Source organism: Castor canadensis, chromosome 12 (assembly GCF_047511655.1).
Source record: "Castor canadensis chromosome 12, mCasCan1.hap1v2, whole genome shotgun sequence".
Taxonomy (NCBI): Eukaryota; Metazoa; Chordata; class Mammalia; order Rodentia; family Castoridae; genus Castor; species Castor canadensis.
Window position 1 is genome coordinate 64,511,890 of NC_133397.1, and position 19,436 is coordinate 64,531,325.

The 19,436-nt window shown below is 39.0% G+C and overlaps 1 protein-coding gene across 1 annotated transcript; it reads left to right on the forward strand.

Moving 5' to 3' along the window:
• Positions 1 to 5,947: 5,947 nt before the first annotated feature.
• On the forward strand, positions 5,948 to 18,230 carry Mthfd2 (methylenetetrahydrofolate dehydrogenase (NADP+ dependent) 2, methenyltetrahydrofolate cyclohydrolase). The gene is made up of 8 exons (XM_020166409.2): positions 5,948 to 6,099; positions 11,079 to 11,263; positions 12,354 to 12,476; positions 12,896 to 13,048; positions 13,682 to 13,789; positions 15,083 to 15,175; positions 15,522 to 15,647; positions 17,007 to 18,230. The coding sequence occupies exons 1-8, from the start codon at positions 5,999 to 6,001 to the stop codon at positions 17,168 to 17,170; spliced, it is 1,053 nt and encodes a 350-aa protein (XP_020021998.1). The 5' UTR covers positions 5,948 to 5,998; the 3' UTR covers positions 17,171 to 18,230.
• Positions 18,231 to 19,436: the final 1,206 nt, after the last annotated feature.

Genomic DNA, 19,436 nt, shown 5'->3' on the forward strand with positions numbered 1-19,436 from the left:
CTGGGGGAAGCGGGTGGAGGAAGGGAGCTTCTTGAGTCCTGTCCACCCTGGCAATCTTTACAGATTTTAATCTAATTTTGAATAGGGATATATTTACACAGTATAAAATTCTCCCTTTAAAAATATATGTTCCAGTGTTTGTGTGTATATGTTCACAGAATTGTGCAACTAATCTCACATTGAACATTTTCATCCCATGTCCATGAGCCGTCACTCACATTCCGACACCCCTCCTCTCGGCAACCACTACTCTACTTTCTATTTCTGTGAATTTTCCTAATTTGGACATTTCATATAAATAGAATCATTCAGTAAGTGATCTTTTGTGACTGTCTTCATGTTTTAAGATTCACTCCTGTAACACATATGAAGACTTCATTCCTTTTCCTGAATAAATAATATTCCTTATGGCGTTTACCACATTTTGGTAATCCATTCATGCATTGATGGACATTTGGACTATTTCCACTGCTTGGCTATTGTGAATAATGCTGCTATGAACATTCATCTACAAGTTTCTGTGTGGATGAAGTATGCGTGACTACTAAGTGACAGCTAAATGACACCATGGTAGAATGAAGAAAACAAGAAGGGAAGCTGTAGGAGACTTGAGTCATAGCTCAGCAAATAGTGGTGCAGGATGCCTACTGCAAAAAACTTGCTTTTACCTGTCATCTCAGCGTTCATGTTGCTGATGATTTTATCTCATTCAGATATCACCTATCACATTAAATTACTGATGGTAATGTTTATTTTATTAACTTTGGTAGTTTTGTTTGTATGTAATTCAAAATGTGTGCGTTGATATATCTTTATAGAAGCTTAATGGAAGGGCAAACTCACATCATACTTTTAATTAATTAATTTATTTATTTTTGCAGCACCGGAGTTTGAACTCAGGGCAGGCACTTCACCACTTGAGCCACTCCACCAGCCCTAATTTACATTACTTTAAAAATATAGTTATCATAAAATGCATAAATAATTCAAGAATTTTTTCACCTTTTAATAAAATTGTTCTTCAAGTTGGAGAATTATTAAATCTACTTATTAGAAAACCCTTTCAGTAGTTAGATTTAAGGAAGAAGGGAGGAAGTCTTGGGAATTAGGGGAAAATTCCTGGTCAAATTTTGATTAGGTTATCAATATAGTCCTTTTAAGGATCAAAGGTAAGATTTTTCCAGTGAGAGAGAGGAGGGGGGAAGATTGCTAATTGCTGTAGGGCAATTCATTCCCCATGAGACAGGGGCTACACAAGACTAGGAAAGGTTTATTCCTTCCTTCATTCAGTCGGACAGAGAGATCCCTGCACACCATCTGGTTACAGCAGACGCTGAAAACAGAAGCTAAGTGACAAACTATAAAGGCACCAGTCCCACCTCTTCTAAATCTTTCCCCACCCCCATCCACCTCCGCTCACCACACAGTTCCTCTTTCTCCCTCTTCTTTGGGCAGAATTTGCAACTTTGCATTTTCATTCTGTGTAAGCGCCCTGTCCCGTCATTTCCAAAACTCCAGCTTTGCCCTAACAATCTCTTCCCACTTTGGTTACAGTAAGGTTCCTGCCTGTCCCAGCCAGTTGGTGCTCTCAGGGGCTCACATTTTAGCTTCAGTCACAGATGAGTGAAAAAAGACAGTAAAGTTGATAAGCTGTCCCTGCCTATTATCTCAGGACTCAGGTTGCAGACTGTGAAAGAGAAATCCCAATTTATCAGGCACCCAAACCCCACTCTGAGAAGCCATATAAAAATTTCCATCCTGAAAATGTCTTAAGTCCAAGATCACACATCTGAATTCACCATATACATTGGTGAGCAAAATGCATGACCTCTGCCCTCCTGGAGCTAACATTCAGTTGGAGAAGATAGATATTAATCAAATGAATTACACCAGTAGATGTGTGTAATTACAAATTGTGGGGCTGGAGACGTGGCTCAAGTGGTGAAGCACCTGTCTTGCAAGCTTGAAGCCATGAGTTCAAACCCCATTTCCACCAAAAATAAAAAACAAATTGTGGTGACTGCTATAAGGAAAAGCACAGAATGCAACTGAGAAATTTAAGAGCGTGTGACAGGAGAGATCAAAGAGAAGCAGAGAACTTTAGTATCATTTAAGATATCCTGAAGTTCCCAGAAGATGAGTTGGCCGAATGAAGAGTGAAAGAAAAAGTGCTGCTCAGAGTCAATCACGCATGCAAAGGCTTTGAAGCAAGCAGGTGTTTGCTTTGATCAAGGAACTGAAAGAAGCCAGTGTGTGGAGAATGTGCAGAGGGTGAAAGTGAAGGAAAATGAAACCAGTCACCAAGAAACTCTTTGAAGCAAGGTAATCAACCACTTAAAACTTTTAAAAGCATGGTGTCACCTGCTGTTTAAAAATCCAAAGCAATTAAGAGGTTATGGTTATTGTATTTGTTTGGGCAGAAGATGGAGTATACCAGGACTAGGTGAATGAGGAGAGAGGTAGGTGAAACTGAGATATATTTTAGAGAGAAATTATTCAAGTTCCAATGAAGAACTGGATTGGATGTCTAGGGGCCAAGTTTTTAAGTCAAGTAACCTGGGGTGCAGCCTTCAGGCATGAGTAGCAGTGGTTCTGGGGAGCAAAGGGAAGAATGAAACCAGACAGCATGTAGGACAGGATGTGCTCTGCAGGAGTGGGGTTTGGATGTGGAGGTGGGGAGAGCAAAGAAGAATCAGAAAGATTAATTGGGGCTCCGTACAGAAGAGCCTGAGCACCTCACTCCCCAGAATCTGGCCTAAAAATTGGAGATAAAGTTTTTGTTAAATGATATTTTCCATATAATACCATGAACAGCATAGAAGTCCTTTGGTTAAGCATATTAAAAATCTTCAATAGGACAAGGGGTGTAGCTCAGTGATAGAGTGCCGATGTAGCATTCAAGAGGCAAAATCTATAATAATGTTCACACATAGTGTCACTTTTGAGAGTTCCCAAAATTTTGCAGGGAGGTGACAAGATTAAGCTTTGTTGCAAGCCCAGGTGTCTCCTCACAGTAGCTTGCTGACGGCAAGTTCTGTGAATCATCATGTCTACTGACATTATGACCCATACGACTTTTCACATCCATTTTCATGAGAATTCTTAGCACCACATTCTTTTTCTTAGTTTTTTCTCTTGATCACTGTCTGTAGTATTATCCCAAGCCCCATGAAGACAGAAATATCACTGGTTTTTAAAAAATAATTTCATACATTCAGACAGGTGGTAGGAAAAGTTCAAAGATTTTTCAACAGTTGCTATCTGCCATTTGTTTAATTATTTTCTCCTTTTGTATATACAATTGTTATGGACTGAACTGTGTTCCCATGAAAATTCAGTGATAAAAGCATGACTGTATTTAGAGATAGGAACTTAAAATAATAAGTTAAAATGAGGCCATTAGTGTGAGCTCTAATACAATCTGATTAGTGTTCTTATAAGAAAAGGAGATTAAAATGGAGGGGGAGAGAGAGAAGGAAGGAAGGAAGGAAAAAAAAAAGAAACCAGAGATGCATGTCACAGAGAAAAGGCCATGAACCAACTTCAAGCCAAGGACAGAGACCTCAGAGGAAAGCAACCCTACTGATGCCTAGATCTTGTACTTACAGCTTCAAGAACATTAAGAAAGTAAATTTCTGTTGTTTAAGCCATTCAGTGTGTGGAATTTTGTTATGGTAGCCCTAGCAAACTAATACATACATATTATTATTTTCTGAAGCATTTTAAAGTAAGTTGCAAACACAATGTGCCTTTATCTTTAAAAGCAAGTAGTGTATGTTCTCTTACATTCCACAATATAGTTAGCTAAATTAAGAAATTAACATTGATACAATGCTAGTAGCTAATTATAGACTTAATTCTCAATTTGCCATTGTCCTACAATGTTATTTATAGCAAAAGAGAAAAAAGAAAGATAAACAAAAAAATTGGGAAGGGGTCCAGAATCCAATCCAGAACCAAACACTTAGTTGTCATTAACAAAAAAAACACCTTTAAGCTAGAAATTATTTCCCATACCATCAGAGTTTTGACAATTTCAAAGCTGACCAGTGGTCTATCTTGTAGGATGACTTGTTTGATATTTCCTCATGATTAGATTAAGATCTTCTAGCATATTCCAAGCTTACAGGAACATGTTTTTTTTTTTCCTGGATGCTTTTTACAATTCAGGTCTATGATCTCACTTCTTAATGTGAAAATGAGAAAGTGGTAACACTTTTTAGGAGAGTTTTTAGTTTAGGAAGACCACTGCATTAAATTTTCAGACTTATTTTTTTTTATTCATATGTACATACAATCTTTGGGTTATTTCTCCCCCTCCCCCCACCTCCTCCCCTACCACCCACCCCACCCCTCCCTTTCCCCCCCACCCCCTCCATACCAAGCAGAAACTATTTTGCCCTTATCTCTAATTTTGTTGTAGAGAGAGTATAAGCAATAATAGGAAGGAACAAGGGTTTTTGCTGGTTGAGATAAGGATAGCTATACAGGGAGCTGACTCACATTAATTTCCTGTGTGTGTGTGTGTTGCCTTCTAGGTTAATTCTTTTTGATCTCACCTTTTCTCTAGTTCCTGGTCCCCTTTTCCTATTGGCCTCAGTTGCTTTTAAGGTATCTGCTTTAGTTTCTCTGCATTGAGGGCAACAAATGCTATCTAGTTTTTTAGGTGTCAGACTTCTTTAAAACCATGAATTGATGAGTCTTTTCAATGTGTCATATTAGGAAGCACATAATGTGTGTTTGTTCGGTGACTGACTGGTAGTGTTAACTTCTATCACTTGGGTCTTTATTATTATTATTATTAGTAGTAGTAGTAGTAGTATACTGCGGATTGAAATCAGGGCCTTCTGCATGCTAGGCAAACACTGAACCACTAATCTTCCTCCCCAGCCCCGGTTTTATTATTCATAAGTATTTTGCTGGAGAGATACTTTGAGACTACACAAAAAGGCTTTCAGATAAAATACGGAAGCTCAATTGAATTTGAATTTCAGGTAAATAATACTTTTTAGAGTATAAATATGAAACCCCAGAAACTATTTATCTAAAATTGTAATTTAATTGGGCATCTTGTGTTTTTATTTGCTAGATCTGGCAAGCCTATATGTAATATCTTGTTAATCATCCAGTTTTCTTTCACCCAGCTGTTGATGATTCTGAATCAGTTTTTACTATTATTTTGTCAAACGGTGTTTTTCAAACTCCATTTACATTTTTAATTAGTATTCTATATTTGCTTCTCTCTCTGTCTCTGCTGTGCTTTTTTCTTTTTCTTTTTCTTTTTTTTCTTCCTTTTTTTTTTTTTTTTTGGCAGTACTGGGGTTTAAACTCAGGGTTTCACGCTTGCTAGGCAGGGTAGACCCACTCCACCAGCCCTTCTCTCTTTCTCTTTGGCAGTACTGTGGTTTGAACTCAAGACCTCCCATTGCTGAGTAGGCTCTTTACCACTTGAGCCAATCCACCAGCCCTGTTTCGTGTTGGGTATTTTCGAAATAGGGTCTCACCAACTATTTGCATTGGCTGGCTTCAAAACTTTATTATTATTCTCCTGATCTCGGCCTCCTGAGTAGCTAGGATTACAGGAGTGAGCCACCGGCGCCCGGCTACCTGTGTCTTTATCCACATGTTGCAGTTCCTCTACAATGCCTAGCATGCAGTAGGTGCTCAGACATTTGTTCAATGAAAGAATCAACTCAAGCTGTCAGTCGGGCTTAGGTGACAACAGCTGCGTCAGGCAGGGGCTTGACTTCATCAACCAATCACACATGCTACCAAGGTTTCTGAGCCTTCTAGAGCCTAGCTACGGACTTTTCTTTTTCCAATCATAAGCAGATCTCTACAGGACTTCGCTTACGTTTAATGAAGACAGCCGATTGGCTCTCACAGCTCCAGCAGGACCAATGGGGGTCAGCGAGAGGCGGGGCCTGAAACCGGCCGGTGGTATAACCGCGAGGCTCGCGCGCGCGGTTCTCTCCCGGCGCGGGCACCGGCGCGGGCTATGGCTGGAACTTTTTTCTTGTCTGCGTTAGCCTCCAGGCTACTTCGGCCCACACACAGCTGCCACCTCCGCCATCGCTGCTTCCACCTTGCTGCAGTTCGGTAAGTGGATGGGGGGGAGCGGCTCGGCGCCGACAGCCGGGGAACGGAGGAACTAGGGGCGCCGACGCACGTTTTTCCTGAGCATCGCCCCCGCAGTGGTGGCCGCCGAAAGAGGGGTGTGGCGGGGCTACGTGGCACCGAGCGCGGCCGCAGCCGACAGTGCGGAGGGAAGACTTGGGGCGGGGGTGGGGGGACTTTAGGGTGTCTCGATTTGCATGGGAACATACAGGTTATGGTGCAGAACCATCTGGTTGCTCCTGGAGGTGATGCAGACAGTTGTCGCGGGGAGACCGTTTGCCTAGCGCCGGGAAGGGTTCCCAAGAAGCAGCCTTGTGTGAACCATCCCTTCCCGGGACCCTAGCGGCCGCCGGGGTTGGTGCAGTCTGATGAAATCCCCGCGCCGGCTTGCTGGAGGGGTACCGCACTTCCTGGACCCTTCTCCTGCAGGGGTGGTTGTGGTTCGCGCTCTGCTCGAGCTGCCCTTTTTTTCGAGGTGAATGGATGTACTGTGATCCCCAGGGCTTTTTCACTGCAGCCCACCTCGAGCTGGTCAGTGCTAGCCTGGGTAGCTTGAGGTGATAAATACCCCGGAGGTTGCCAAGGGCTGGCGGGAGGAGGAGGGGAGGGGTGAGTTATTGTTTCATGGGGTGTTGCAGTTTCACAAGATGCGTTCTGGAGATGGATAGTGGTGATGGTTGCACAACATAATGTAATACCACTGAACTGTACACTTCAAAATGATCAAGATGGTAAATTTTGTGTTACGTGTATTTGCCACAATAAAAAAAAAGTTGATGGGAAAAAAAATACCTGGGAGGATAGGGAAAGCTGGTTGTCTGCTTACATTTCGTTAGGGAAGTAATTGGTTTTTCCTGATCTTTCTGAACCTCAAATTTCCATCCCTAAACCTAGGATGAAATCTTTTTTGCGGGGAGAGGGGGACTGTGATTTCTCTCCCCACGTGTATCTATGCACCCTCTTTCCTGTCAATCTTTAGAGCGTTTGCATTGCTATAGTTCTATGCCTGATAAAAGCAGCTTCTTTTTTTCCCATAGACATTCACTGTATTTCAGACACTGCTAAACTGTGCAAATTTGGAGGAGATTAAAAACTGTTCTTGACAGGAACACGTGTGATTTCCACTCTGTAAAAATGCTATTAAAGACATTTCCACGGCCCTGGTTGTTGGGGCACAGAATGCAAAATGTAGGATGTACACTGATGTGTTTTTGGAGGACTTGGGAGGGGGCATTAAAGACTTTCCTTTTTGTGACCCTGATCTGCCTTTTCAGCCCCATCTTTCATTATTGTCTGTTATTCCCATCCTTATTCCTGAATGCTGGCCACACGTGTCTGTGGACCAGACCTTTCATAGACTTTTCTGATTGGAAAGGTATTTATAAAGATCCTCTAATACATGAACTAAGTACTGCTTATACTCTGATAACAAATGCTCTTTTTTTGCCTGCCTTTTTGAGAGATACGGGCTCCCCAACTCTGAAGGCAATCTGTGTTATCTGTATTGCACATGTGATATTTACAGTGCCTGCAGTGCTCTTCGGAGGGTTTCAGGAACATAAACCTCATGGTTAGAGAGATAGTACTGTAGCCTAGGAGACAGGGACATAGGAGTAAATGGACTTTGGAAGCAGAAATTTGCATTGAATTTTGTTTCTAATATCCTCAGTTTCCTCTTCTGTAGAGCAGGGTTATTATAATAATGCCAAGGTAACATATGTAAAAAGTCTTAGAAAAAGATTTGCAGTTTAATAAATGTTAGTTCCATTCCCCTTTGTGTCTTTTTTTCACTCACTCCTGGTCCCATTAATCAGTAGATAACAGAACTCTTCCTGAAATAACTTGATTGGGAGTTGTAAAATGCCCCTGATAATTTTTGATGGAAAATTACTTAACTATTGGGTTAAGAGAAAAGTGATGTTACCAATGTGGATTTTGGTTTTGAATTTTATTGGACCAGACCTTGATTTCTCTATTCTGTTGATTCATTAATTGAATGGAAAAATTTCTAAACGCATCCTAAATAAATGTTAGCTAATAGAATTACAATTTTTATATTTCCTATGGGACTGAACGAACTCTCCCATTTCCCTGTTTATTTTGAGGTAGCAGTGACTATCTGCCCTTTGGCAAAAGAAATGATAAGAAGTTAATGTGTTTCACATTTTGCAGAATTGAGGGAAGCAAGGGAGGGCAAAATGCAGTTACATTATGAAAAATCTTCATTACATTGTGGCTTTGTTTTCAGTTTGTGTTACTCTTTTCTTTTTTTTTTTTTTAAACAAATTGGCATAGCATCCAGAACCTGTCTTTGGAAGCAAAGATTGGGACTTGGAACACTGACTTCTCCTAGAACCCTGTGTCCTTAACTTTAGTTTATCATTTTTAGTCCAATTGGGCTGCTACCATTTTCTCTGTTTACTGCTGCCAAAAGAACTGTTTCATGAAGTGCAGCCTACATCCGTCTCACAAGTATGTATGTGTATGTGTGTATACATGTATCCAAAGGATATGTATGTATATATAGCTAGGAGAAGAGAGTAGGAAATTAGTTTTAGTGAACCTAATATGCCTGGCACTTTATATAAGTTACTTCATTAAATACAAATGACTGTCCCTTTTTAAGAAGTCTTTGTAGTGTTCTGGAATTGAGAATGTATTTCTTTCTGGCTGAGTGGATATTCCAGGTACTAATAGATAAGGAATGTTGCCAGGGATATTTGTGATCAGCAAAGCTTTTTAAATTGTCTTCTTCGTTCTAATTCTCTTCATTCAGTTTCTACAGTGGATGTGTAAACATTAACATGTTTTCAGTTCCTTAATATACTCAGTATAAATTAAATGCTATTATATAGTTTGTGCCATGCTAGTATCATTACATAAAATCAAGTAAAAATAGTTGGTTTGTTAAAAATTATAGATCATTTTAATATCTCATAGGATGCAGTACAGATTTATATAAATTTTAGATATGTTTTTTATTTTTTAAATGTTTTATGTTATTATTATGGTGATATGGGATCTGAACACAGGATCCTGTGCTTGCTAGGCAGGTGCTCCACCACTTGAGCCACACCTCCAGCCCCCTTTTTGTGATAGGTTTTCCGAGATAGGGTCTAACTATTTCCCCTGGGGCTAGCCCTCAAACCGTGATTTTCCTGATCTCTGCTTTCTTGTAGCTAGGATTACAGTGAGAGCCACCAGCACCCATCTAGATACAGATTTTTGTGTTACATGTAAGACATTGAGATTAGGTTTAACTTAGGTATCTAATCATAATGAAAATTAAAAAGCAGGCATTGAAGGTTGTAAAAGCTTTGAAGTTTCATTTTAACTAATGGTAAGCCTTGAGAAATAATCCTGTCTGACATAAGAGGCATCCAGTACTTTGATGCAATTATGCCTGAGAACTAAACATGTGCTGTAGGGGAAATGGATGTTTCATTGTTCTTGAGGTTGGAACAGTCCTCCTGGGAGGTTAGAAGGCAAAAGGGAAAAGACTTTCTTTATGGATCTTTCTGCTTAAAGAGATGCTTTTCTTTAAGTAATGGCACTTTAAGACAAATGTAGAAATAAGAAAACTAGGATTCTTTACATCTGAGCTTCCTGGAGCCCAGGAAGAGCTGCATAACCAGTTCTTATTGGAAAGAGACAGCTTTGCAGTAGTCCAAACATGGTTTTGGGAACTGGAGGTTCTTCTAGATCCTGAAAATTTAGAAGAAGTGTTGCCCCACCTCCAACAGTTTTCTGGTTCTTTGCTCTAGTTTTGTCCATTGATGTGACTGCTATTCTCTGATCTCTGCTTCTTTCTGTCTTTCTTCTGCTCCCATCAACAGGTCCTCTGTGGTTCTAGTTTGAAGTCCCTTGGGAAGAGCTCTGCTTAGTCTAGTTAACTAGTACCATTCTTGTTGGAGTGGACTTTTTGCACTATCTGAATTGCTGGCCAGCCTAGGATTTGTGGTCCTTGGCATCAGATGCTCACTGCTGGTCTATCAGCTGTGGATGGGCTAGGGGTCCTGGGGTAGAGTACACTGCCATCTGTACCTCCCTCTTCCAAAACAATCTTTTCCACAAGGGACTATGGGCAGTGGTAGCATCTTGAGGACTGATCTGTATTGGTGAAGTGTTTATTGGTCTAAAACTGCATTACATGGTTTATGTATGTCAGTCCTCTGTATCTGTGGGTTCAACCAACTGTGGATAGAAAATATTCTAAAAAAAATTGCATCTTTACTAAACGTGTATTTTTTTATTTCTTGTTATTATTCCCTAACAATACACTGTAACAACTGTTTACATATATTTGCATTGTGTTAGGTATTATAAGTAAAGATTTAAAGTATAGGGAGGATGTGCACAGTTCATATGCAAATACTATACCATCGCCATTTTACATAAAGGATTTAAGCATCTGTAGGTGGGGAGAGGATCCTGGAACCAGTTCCCCACAGACGGACAAGTGTATTTAAAAGCACCATAAAAATTAAAAGCCAATCAGCTAACTGGGAAGCATGATTAAGTATTAACAACACCAGCAAAACATGAGCTACAAGTGGCATACAAACATTTAGAGAAAACTGTTTAACCTCATAGTAGTGAGGATGAAAGGAATGCAAATGGGAACAATGAAAACTTTTGGCAATGATCTGGAGTCAATGAGGTGGAGCATTTAAGAGCTTAGACTCCGATATGAGGCTCCACCTGGCCAGGTACTAGCTATCAGTCACTTCAACTTCCCGAGTTTTTGATGAACTATTTCTATCAAGTTTATCCCTTCAACTTGTAGTTGGACACAAGTGTACCACTTTAAATCTGCTCTTCAAACTTCAAGTGTCCCTCAGATTAGGCATTTAAATCTAAGCTTTCAGTTTTGGGTGTTTAATAACAACTTTTTGTAGTTTGGACTTTACATTTACAGAAAACCAAACCATTTGGTTTTGTAACTCTGTTGCGTTCTGTAGAAATGAAGCTGTTGTCATTTCTGGAAGGAAACTGGCCCAGCAGATCAAGCAGGAAGTGCGACAGGAGGTGGAAGAGTGGGTGGCCTCTGGCAACAAGCGGCCACACTTGAGCGTGATTCTGGTTGGTGAGAATCCTGCAAGTCACTCCTATGTCCTCAACAAGACCAGGGCAGCTGCAGATGTGGGTAGGTCTCCCTGTCAGACCCCTGCCACCATGTTCATCTGAGGCAAATACAACTGTGATTTATGATTCCTCTTTATGATTAGAAAACCCGGGCAGAGGAGGATAATGTGATGAAACTATATCTAAAACTTTCTCATGAAGAACACAGGCCCTGTCTGCTGGGGAGGCTTTTAGACTAAGACAGGAGGAACCTGGTTGGCATTCTCAAGTGTCTTCTGTAATATAGTCTCCATTCTGTTCTTAGCCTTAACATTTCACAGATGACCTTGAATACATTTTACATTTGCTTTCCTAAGTCACTGACCTAGGTGTCTTCAATTTAAGGCTGTAGGACATTAGGAGGGAAGATTAAGGTATCAGGAGACTGCAGTGATGGGGTTGAATAGTCAGATATGAAGGAAATTACTAACTTCTGGGAAATATCTTTTGATTTCTTCACTGGTTAGTTCCAAAGCTAAACTTGCAGTTTGAAGTGGTTCAGATCTGGTGATAGCAGGTTTGTGTCCCAGGTCTTGTACCACTGATGACTGTGTAACTGCAGATAAGATCATGCCTCTACCCATTCATCTGTGGGCCAGTGGTCTGAGTACCAGTTGCCCTTTCCTTCTGGTAAGGCTGGACAGTTACTGTCCCCTTAGCCCTTAATACACTCTATTTTTGATTGCTGAGAATTAAGGCCTCCAGCCTTTTTAGTTGAAAACCTTTAGAAGTGTCTAGAATATAGGTAGTCATATTTTTTTTTTTTAAGATATTGGGAGGCAGCATGGTACAATGGAAAGAACATCATCCATGGAATTAGAAAGATTGGCTGTGTGACTAGCTGGTTTTTACATCTGTCTTAGGCTCAGTCTCCTTATCTGTAAAATTAGGTTAATAAGGGTTACATGGAACAGTACCTGGAAAGTGTTGAGCTAGTATTTTCTAGTGTGTATGTTAGTGAAGTTAGCTGTCTAGGATCCTTGTGAGCTAGTTAGTTTTTCAGCTCCCAGCACGAGTGCAAGGATAGACACCTGTGAGAGCATGGCAGGCAACACAGCAGTGCTCATTAAGTACTTCAATGTTTTTTTAACCTTGGCATTTTCTTATAATAGGAATTAACAGTGAGACTATTGTGAAACCAGCTTCAATCTCAGAGGAAGAGCTGCTGAATCTAATCAACAAACTAAATAATGATGAAAATGTGGATGGCCTCCTTGTTCAGCTGCCACTCCCAGGTGAGTTTTGGTCTCCACCAGTTACAGTGATTTCTGAGTAGTGGAGAGGCTTGGCTACTTTACACATCTGGCCCTTCACATGGATTTGATTTAAAGGTGAGGAAAACTCAAAAGATTGAATTATTTTATTGGGAATGGTATAGACCTTGGAATGCTGATTGCCCCTTAGTTTTGTGTTGAAATATTGATACAAAATACAGTGGAGGGAAGTAGTGTGTGTGAGAGGGGAAGAGGGAATATTGCCTTTCACATTTGGCATTTGGCTTTGTTTAATGTGAGCTCATTCTACACAGATGAAGATCATCGTGGAGACAAGACATGACAGGGAGTAGATGCACATAACAAATCAGATAAGGTTGAATCAAGCTGCCCTAACTACTAACAGTGACTTAAGGCCACTGCTTTATTTTCTTTTGCAGAGCACATTGATGAGAGAAGGATCTGTAATGCTGTTTCTCCAGACAAGGATGTTGATGGTTTTCATGTAATTAACGTAGGACGAATGTGTTTGGACCAATATTCCATGTTACCAGCTACCCCATGGGGTGTGTGGGAAATAATTAAGCGAACTGGTAGGTGTATCCCAGAATTGTATGTCTGTGTTAGTATTATAAAAGTAGTACAGGTTGAGCATCCCGAGTCCAAAAATATGAAATCCAAAATACTCTGAAATTTGAAATTTTTTTGAACATTGACTTTATAAGGGATGCTACTACAGTAAAATCTATGCAAATATTCCCAAATCTGGAAAACTCTGAAATCTGAAATACTTCTGGTTCCAGTGTTTAGATAAGGCATATTCATCCTATACTTGGAAATGGCAAAAATTTCTGCAGTACAAAGACTGGAACCTAGCATACGTCATATCTATTCCTGTTCTGCAGAGTTTACCTCTTAACAGTTACCTCTGATGGTTTTTGTTCTTTAACCCAGAAGCCTCAGGGAAAGAAACTTAAAATACAATAGTGGTGACTGCACATTCATACAATACTTTGCAGTTGTAGGATGTTTTCTCCTGTGCTAGTTATTCCTGTGTGGCAAGTGACAGCTTCGATTGACTGACGAGGCAATAAACTTAGCAACTTCACAAAGTTTGATTCATGTCCTAGGCTGTCTGACTTGATACTCATTCTAAGACAGGTCAACACTACTGTTAATGCAAATGTGTGTGTGTGTGTGTGTATTTTTTTTTTTTTCCCCCATAGGCATTCCAACCCTAGGGAAGAATGTGGTTGTGGCTGGAAGGTCAAAAAATGTTGGAATGCCCATTGCAATGTTACTACACACAGATGGGGCACATGAACGACCTGGAGGTAAGGAAATTACTTTCACAGCAGTGTCTTCTCCCTTTGGTGAGAATCTTCAGAGGCCATCCTGTGACTATTTGGAAGTATTAACTTTGTTATATTTTGTATTTGCTGTAATTTTAATAGTTACTCAGAGTAATGTTGGCTTAGAAGCTGTACTCACTGTCATCAAAGGAGTTTATTATTGATTTAGTATGGAGCTAGCCTCAGAAGCAAATTTGAGTTTTGAGTAAAGCAAGGTTGCAGGCAATTAGAAATGTTCAGTTATGGCTTTGCTGATTTTTCTAATTGCTACTAAGAAGCAATTTTTGAGGGGGTGGGGCAGTGATACGGGGGTTTGAACTCAATACCTCATGCTTGCTAGGCAAGTGCTCTCTACTTGAGCCACTCTAACAAGTTAAGAAGCAAGTCTTATTCCAAGTTAGTATCCTGACACATTGTTTAGTGGGGGAAAAAAATTAGGCTATTGCAAAGGACTGAATTGATACAACTTAAGTGTGTCATGTTATATTCTGTCAATTTGTCTAAGGAAAAGCTTCATAAATAAGTTATGGCAGGTAATTATTCTAATGACATTATATTATACCAGAAATAATAGCAAGCTTTTTTTCCCTCCCTTCCTTCTTTCCTCCCTCCCTCCCTTCCTTCTTTCCTTCCTTCTTTCTTTTTTTCTTTTTGAGATAGGGTCTCACTGTGTATCCCAGGCTGGCCTCAAACTCATGGTTCCCTGCCTCTGTTTCCTAAGTGATAGGGTTATAGGTATGCACTACTATGACTGGCTTTCAAATATATTTTGGCATGCTTAAAACAAAAACATCTTGAGTAATTCTAGTGAGACTTTGTTTAGGAAAAGTAAAATTTTTAAAAGCGTATAAAATAGGATAAGGAATAAATTTAATGATAAGTGACTATAAAGGGTAGAGCTTAGACTAATGGGTAAAAGCAACATAGAGTATTTTTAAAAAGTAAATAAGGCTGCAGCTCAGTAGTAGAGTGCTTGTCTAGCATGTGCAAGGCCTTGGGTCCAATTCCTAGTACTGCAAAGAATAGGAAAAAAGAAGTAAGTGACAATTAGTCATCCAGGAAATATGACATGAGCATTAGGTTTTTGTTTGTTTGTTTTTGAGGTATTGGAGTTTGAACCCAGAGCCTCATGTATGATAGGCAAGTGCTCTACAACTTGAGTCACATCCAGCCTAAGTCAAGTATTTATCACAGATGCTGAATTTCTACAGTGACTTGACCAGCTGAGACCTAATTTGATTTGAAAATCAAGACATCTTTTTTTCCCCTCCACAGGTGATGCAACTGTTACAATATCTCATCGATACACTCCCAAAGAACAGTTGAAGAAACATACAATTCTTGCCGATATTGTAGTATCTGCTGCAGGTAAGAACTCAAGAGAGGGGTGCAGAAGGACTTTCCTTTATGAAGAGTGAGGCTGTTGTCTTAGAAATTACCTGCCCAACTGCCATTCCATTCCATTTTCTTCTAGTAATGATATTTTGAGTTTGACTACTGTTTTCCATTATAGACTAAATAGTGAAGCTTTTTCCTAATGGAAATATTTCCATTTATTATATAAAATGTAAATGGTTCCTTGGGTAATAATTTTAATAGGTTTTTATAAAACATTAAGTAATTTGTTCAGGTTTCTGGAAATTAAAAGATAAGAATCTGACGGATGGAATCTTCTTTTCAGTACTAAGTTGATCATTCCTATCTCCATTGTCAGGTATTCCAAATCTGATCACAGAAGATATGATCAAGGAAGGAGCAGCAGTCATTGATGTGGGAATAAACAGAGTTCAAGATCCTGTAACTGGGAAACCCAAGTTGGTTGGAGATGTGGATTTTGAGGGTAAATGGTGTCACTATAATCAATAATACTACCTTTAACATTTAGAACAGGTTGTTTTTTATTTAACTTTTCAACATGTATTATCTTGGTAATATTGTTCACAAGAATTGAGCATAATTTCCAGATGGGGTGCTACACACCTGTAAAATGGCAGTACTCAGGAGGCTGAGGCAGGAGGATCATGAGTTCAAGGCCAGCCTGGGCTACATAATCAGCTCTAGGTCTAGGCTACATAGTGAGACCTTGTCTCAAAAAACAAAACAATAAAAAAGAATTAAGAGAAATCTTTTAAAGATGATAGCCATTCCAGAGTTATTTGGGATGTTTGTGTCATGAAATTGTAGAGGCAGGTATAAACTTTTCAGGGAGATGGTTTACCCTTTAGACTTATTTCATAATTGAAGCAACTTCATGACTTTTAATAAGTCTGAACATTTAATGAATTTTTTTTTTTTTTTTTTGGTGTTGATTGTTGATCCCAGGCCTTGTTCATGTTAGGCAAGTGCTCTACCACTTGAGCACAACCCTAGCCCTCAAATAATTTTCCTAAACCATGAGTTTCCTAGAAAGTGTTAATCAATTTCTCATTCTCATTGAGAGAAGCGATCACACATCTGAAATGTTAAGATAGTCCAGGAAAAGGCCATATTCCTGTAATTTTGGAATACACTAATAGATTTTTCCTTCAGTTCTTAAGATATTTATCTGAATTTTATGGCAATATTATTTCTAGTGTTCTGTTTCTGTTAAAGCAGTCACATCCAAGTCTTGGTATCCAAGTGTTTTCTTGTTAAAATTTTAGGGGCTGGGAGAATGGCTCAAGTGGTAGAGCTCTTGTGAGAGGCCCTGGCTTCAATCCTCAATACTATAAAAATAAATAAATAAATTTATTTTAAAAATTAGGTTATTATTATTATTTTATTTCTTTACTTTCTGGAAAATTGCTTTGCTTAGTGCTTTGGGGAAATTATACTTTAATTTAAAAAAAATTTTTTAATGCTATAGGGTAGTATTGAGGTAGTGCTTATTATTAGAGTTATACCTACCATATAGTTAACCTACTGAGATGTTCGTGTGTAGATTTATTTAATATGGAGGAAAAGTGTGGCTAGTAAATTCTAGATTTTTGGATGTACAAATACTTACTGAATAACTGCCTATTACATGCATGTTATTTTGTCAGTGTATTTATTACTCTTGAGTAATGTAGATGTGATTTTTTTTTTAATGGGTTTGAGGTTAATGAAGGTGCTTATGTTATTACTGCCTTTTCTTTGCATGTTTCTTTCATAATATGTTAAAATATATATATGTCCTTTGGCCTAACTGAAACAACCTGCCTGTCTTGTTTTTATGCAGGAGTCAAGAAGAAAGCCAGTTACATCACTCCAGTCCCTGGGGGTGTTGGTCCCATGACAGTGGCAATGCTAATGAAGAATACCATTATTGCTGCAAAAAAAGTGCTAAGGCCTGAAGAGCTGGAAGTGCTGAAGTCTAAAGAGCGTGGAGTAGCCACCAATTAACTGTGTCTCCCATGACATGAAGAATACTCCAAGCCAGTCCAGGAATCAAAGCAGGCCAATAGAAATGCAATATTTTTTATTTATTCTGCTGAAATGGTTTTAAATGATGCTTTGTATTTATTGACAGCTTAAATGTGTGGGTGGGTGTGCAAATGGCTTTGCAGTACCTCACCAGGTAACATCTGGTGTCATGCTGGATCATCTCTTCCAGTCAAGAAGGAGCCATTGTCCTGGTGATAACATGAGATATACTGTCACACTAAAAATGGATGCTTAATTTTGTCAGGCCTCTTCAGTTAAAAATTTTGCCTTTTCTAGGATTGCATTTCCCAAGTGCTATTCCAATAAGAGTTGATACTCAATTTAGGTTCCAAGCCTTTTGAGTTCAACTGGTCAAACCAAAGGAAAAATTTTACCAGAGAAAATTAGGGAAAAGGTGAAAAGAAAGAAATGGTATGATTGAGTGGAGAAGAAAAATTACCTTAACTTCTGTTTGTACTGATTGGTAACCAAATTTATCTGAAGAGAACTGAATTGGCTGAAGAAAAAGAAAAACTACATGTAACCCACTGTCTTTTGCAGCTTAGTCATTGGGGAAAAGTTTAGGGTTGCTCCAATTTGCTCTTCCCTTTGTTTTATGTATGTTATCCTTCTGCGAGCTCACCCTATTTTAATTTTCTAGAATTGAAAGGCTCATTTTATAAATTATTTGTATTGCCATGTTTGGCTTTTGCTATATCCTTGAACTTTGCTGTTTAAGGTTTGTATTGTTAGGGGGTATCTGTGGTTTCTTTGGTATATCTTGAAACCTATTTTTGAAAAACAAAACTTGGGCTTGATAATCATGAGGCAGCTTGTATAAGTATGCAATTTACTTTCTACCAAAGAATCATTGGCAGCTCCCTGCTTTTCTTTCACGTACCCTGTTGGCTTTCCTGAAAGATTTTTAAGATCTTGAGTTAATATCAAATTTAATCAGACTTTCTGATTAAAGGCTGGGTTTTTGTTTTGTTTTGTTTTTGTTTGTTTTTTAAATAAAACACATTTTTCTGGTGTGGAATGAGTTTCTGAAATGTTGTCTTCCTACTGCCTTATCAGAGTTTAATTTTCACACTGGCTGTATCAGTCTAGTTATTCCTATATTAAGTAACACCCAACCTATAACCTTAAACAAATTGGTATGAAGAACTATGAAAAAACCAGCCCATTCCTTTTATATTCCAAGAGGTAGAGCCAAGCCAAGAGCTTAATCCATAAGATTTATTTAAGTGGTTTTGAGAGTTTTCCAAACCATGCATATAATTTATATATTGCTACAAGGATTTTCTCCTTGCTAAATCCTCAATACACACACGCACACACACACAGTGAATATACATCCCCCCCCTTACCTCCATTGGGGAGGGTTTAAAACATTAGCTTGACAAGAAGAGCGTGGGGTGAGATCTTCCGGGCACTGAATGAAAATAACTTCAACCCCAGGATACTCTACCCAGCAAAACTATCATTCAAAATAGATGGAGCAATAAAAGTCTTCCGTGATAAGCAGAAACTAAAACAATATGTGACCACAGCGCCACACTACAAAAGATTCTTCAAGGGATTCTGCACACAGAAAGTGAAACCCAACATAATCATGAAAGGGCAGGCAGCAACAAACTACAGGAAAAGAAAAAGCAAGAAAGTAGAGAGTAACCTCGATTTAGGTACACACAATCAAACCTTCAAACAACTAAAACAAATAAATGACAGGAATCACCACATACCTATCAGTACTAACACTTAATGTTAACGGACTTAATTCACCCATCAAAAGGCACCATTTGATGAAATGGATTAAAAAGGAAGATCCAACAATTTGTAGCTTACAGGAGACTCATCTCATGACAGAAATAAGCATAGGCTTAGGATGAAAGGCTGGAAGAAGATTTATCAAGCCAATGGCCCCCGAAAACAGGCAGGAGTAGCAATACATATCTCTGACAAAGTAGACTTCAAACCTACATTGATCAAACGAGATAAGAAGGACATTCCATACTAATAAAAGGGGAAATAGACCAAAAGGAAAAAATAGTTGTCAATCTATATGCACCCAATGTCAATGCACCCACATTCATCAAACATACCCTGAAAGACCTAAAAGCATATATTAACTCCAACACAGTGGTCGTGGGAGACTTTAACACCCCATTATCATCAATACATAGGTCATCCAAACAAAAAATCAGTAAATCCAAGATCTAAAATATACAGTAGACCAAATGGA

Excerpts from the sequence above, each read along its gene's own strand:
- Mthfd2 (XM_020166409.2), top strand. The coding sequence starts at position 5,999 with ATGGCTGGAACTTTTTTCTTGTCTGCGTTAGCCTCCAGGCTACTTCGG. Across the intron at positions 6,100-11,078 it reads TTCCACCTTGCTGCAGTTCG|AAATGAAGCTGTTGTCATTT; the intron begins GTAAGTGGATGG and ends TGCGTTCTGTAG. Across the intron at positions 13,790-15,082 it reads GGCACATGAACGACCTGGAG|GTGATGCAACTGTTACAATA; the intron begins GTAAGGAAATTA and ends TCCCCTCCACAG.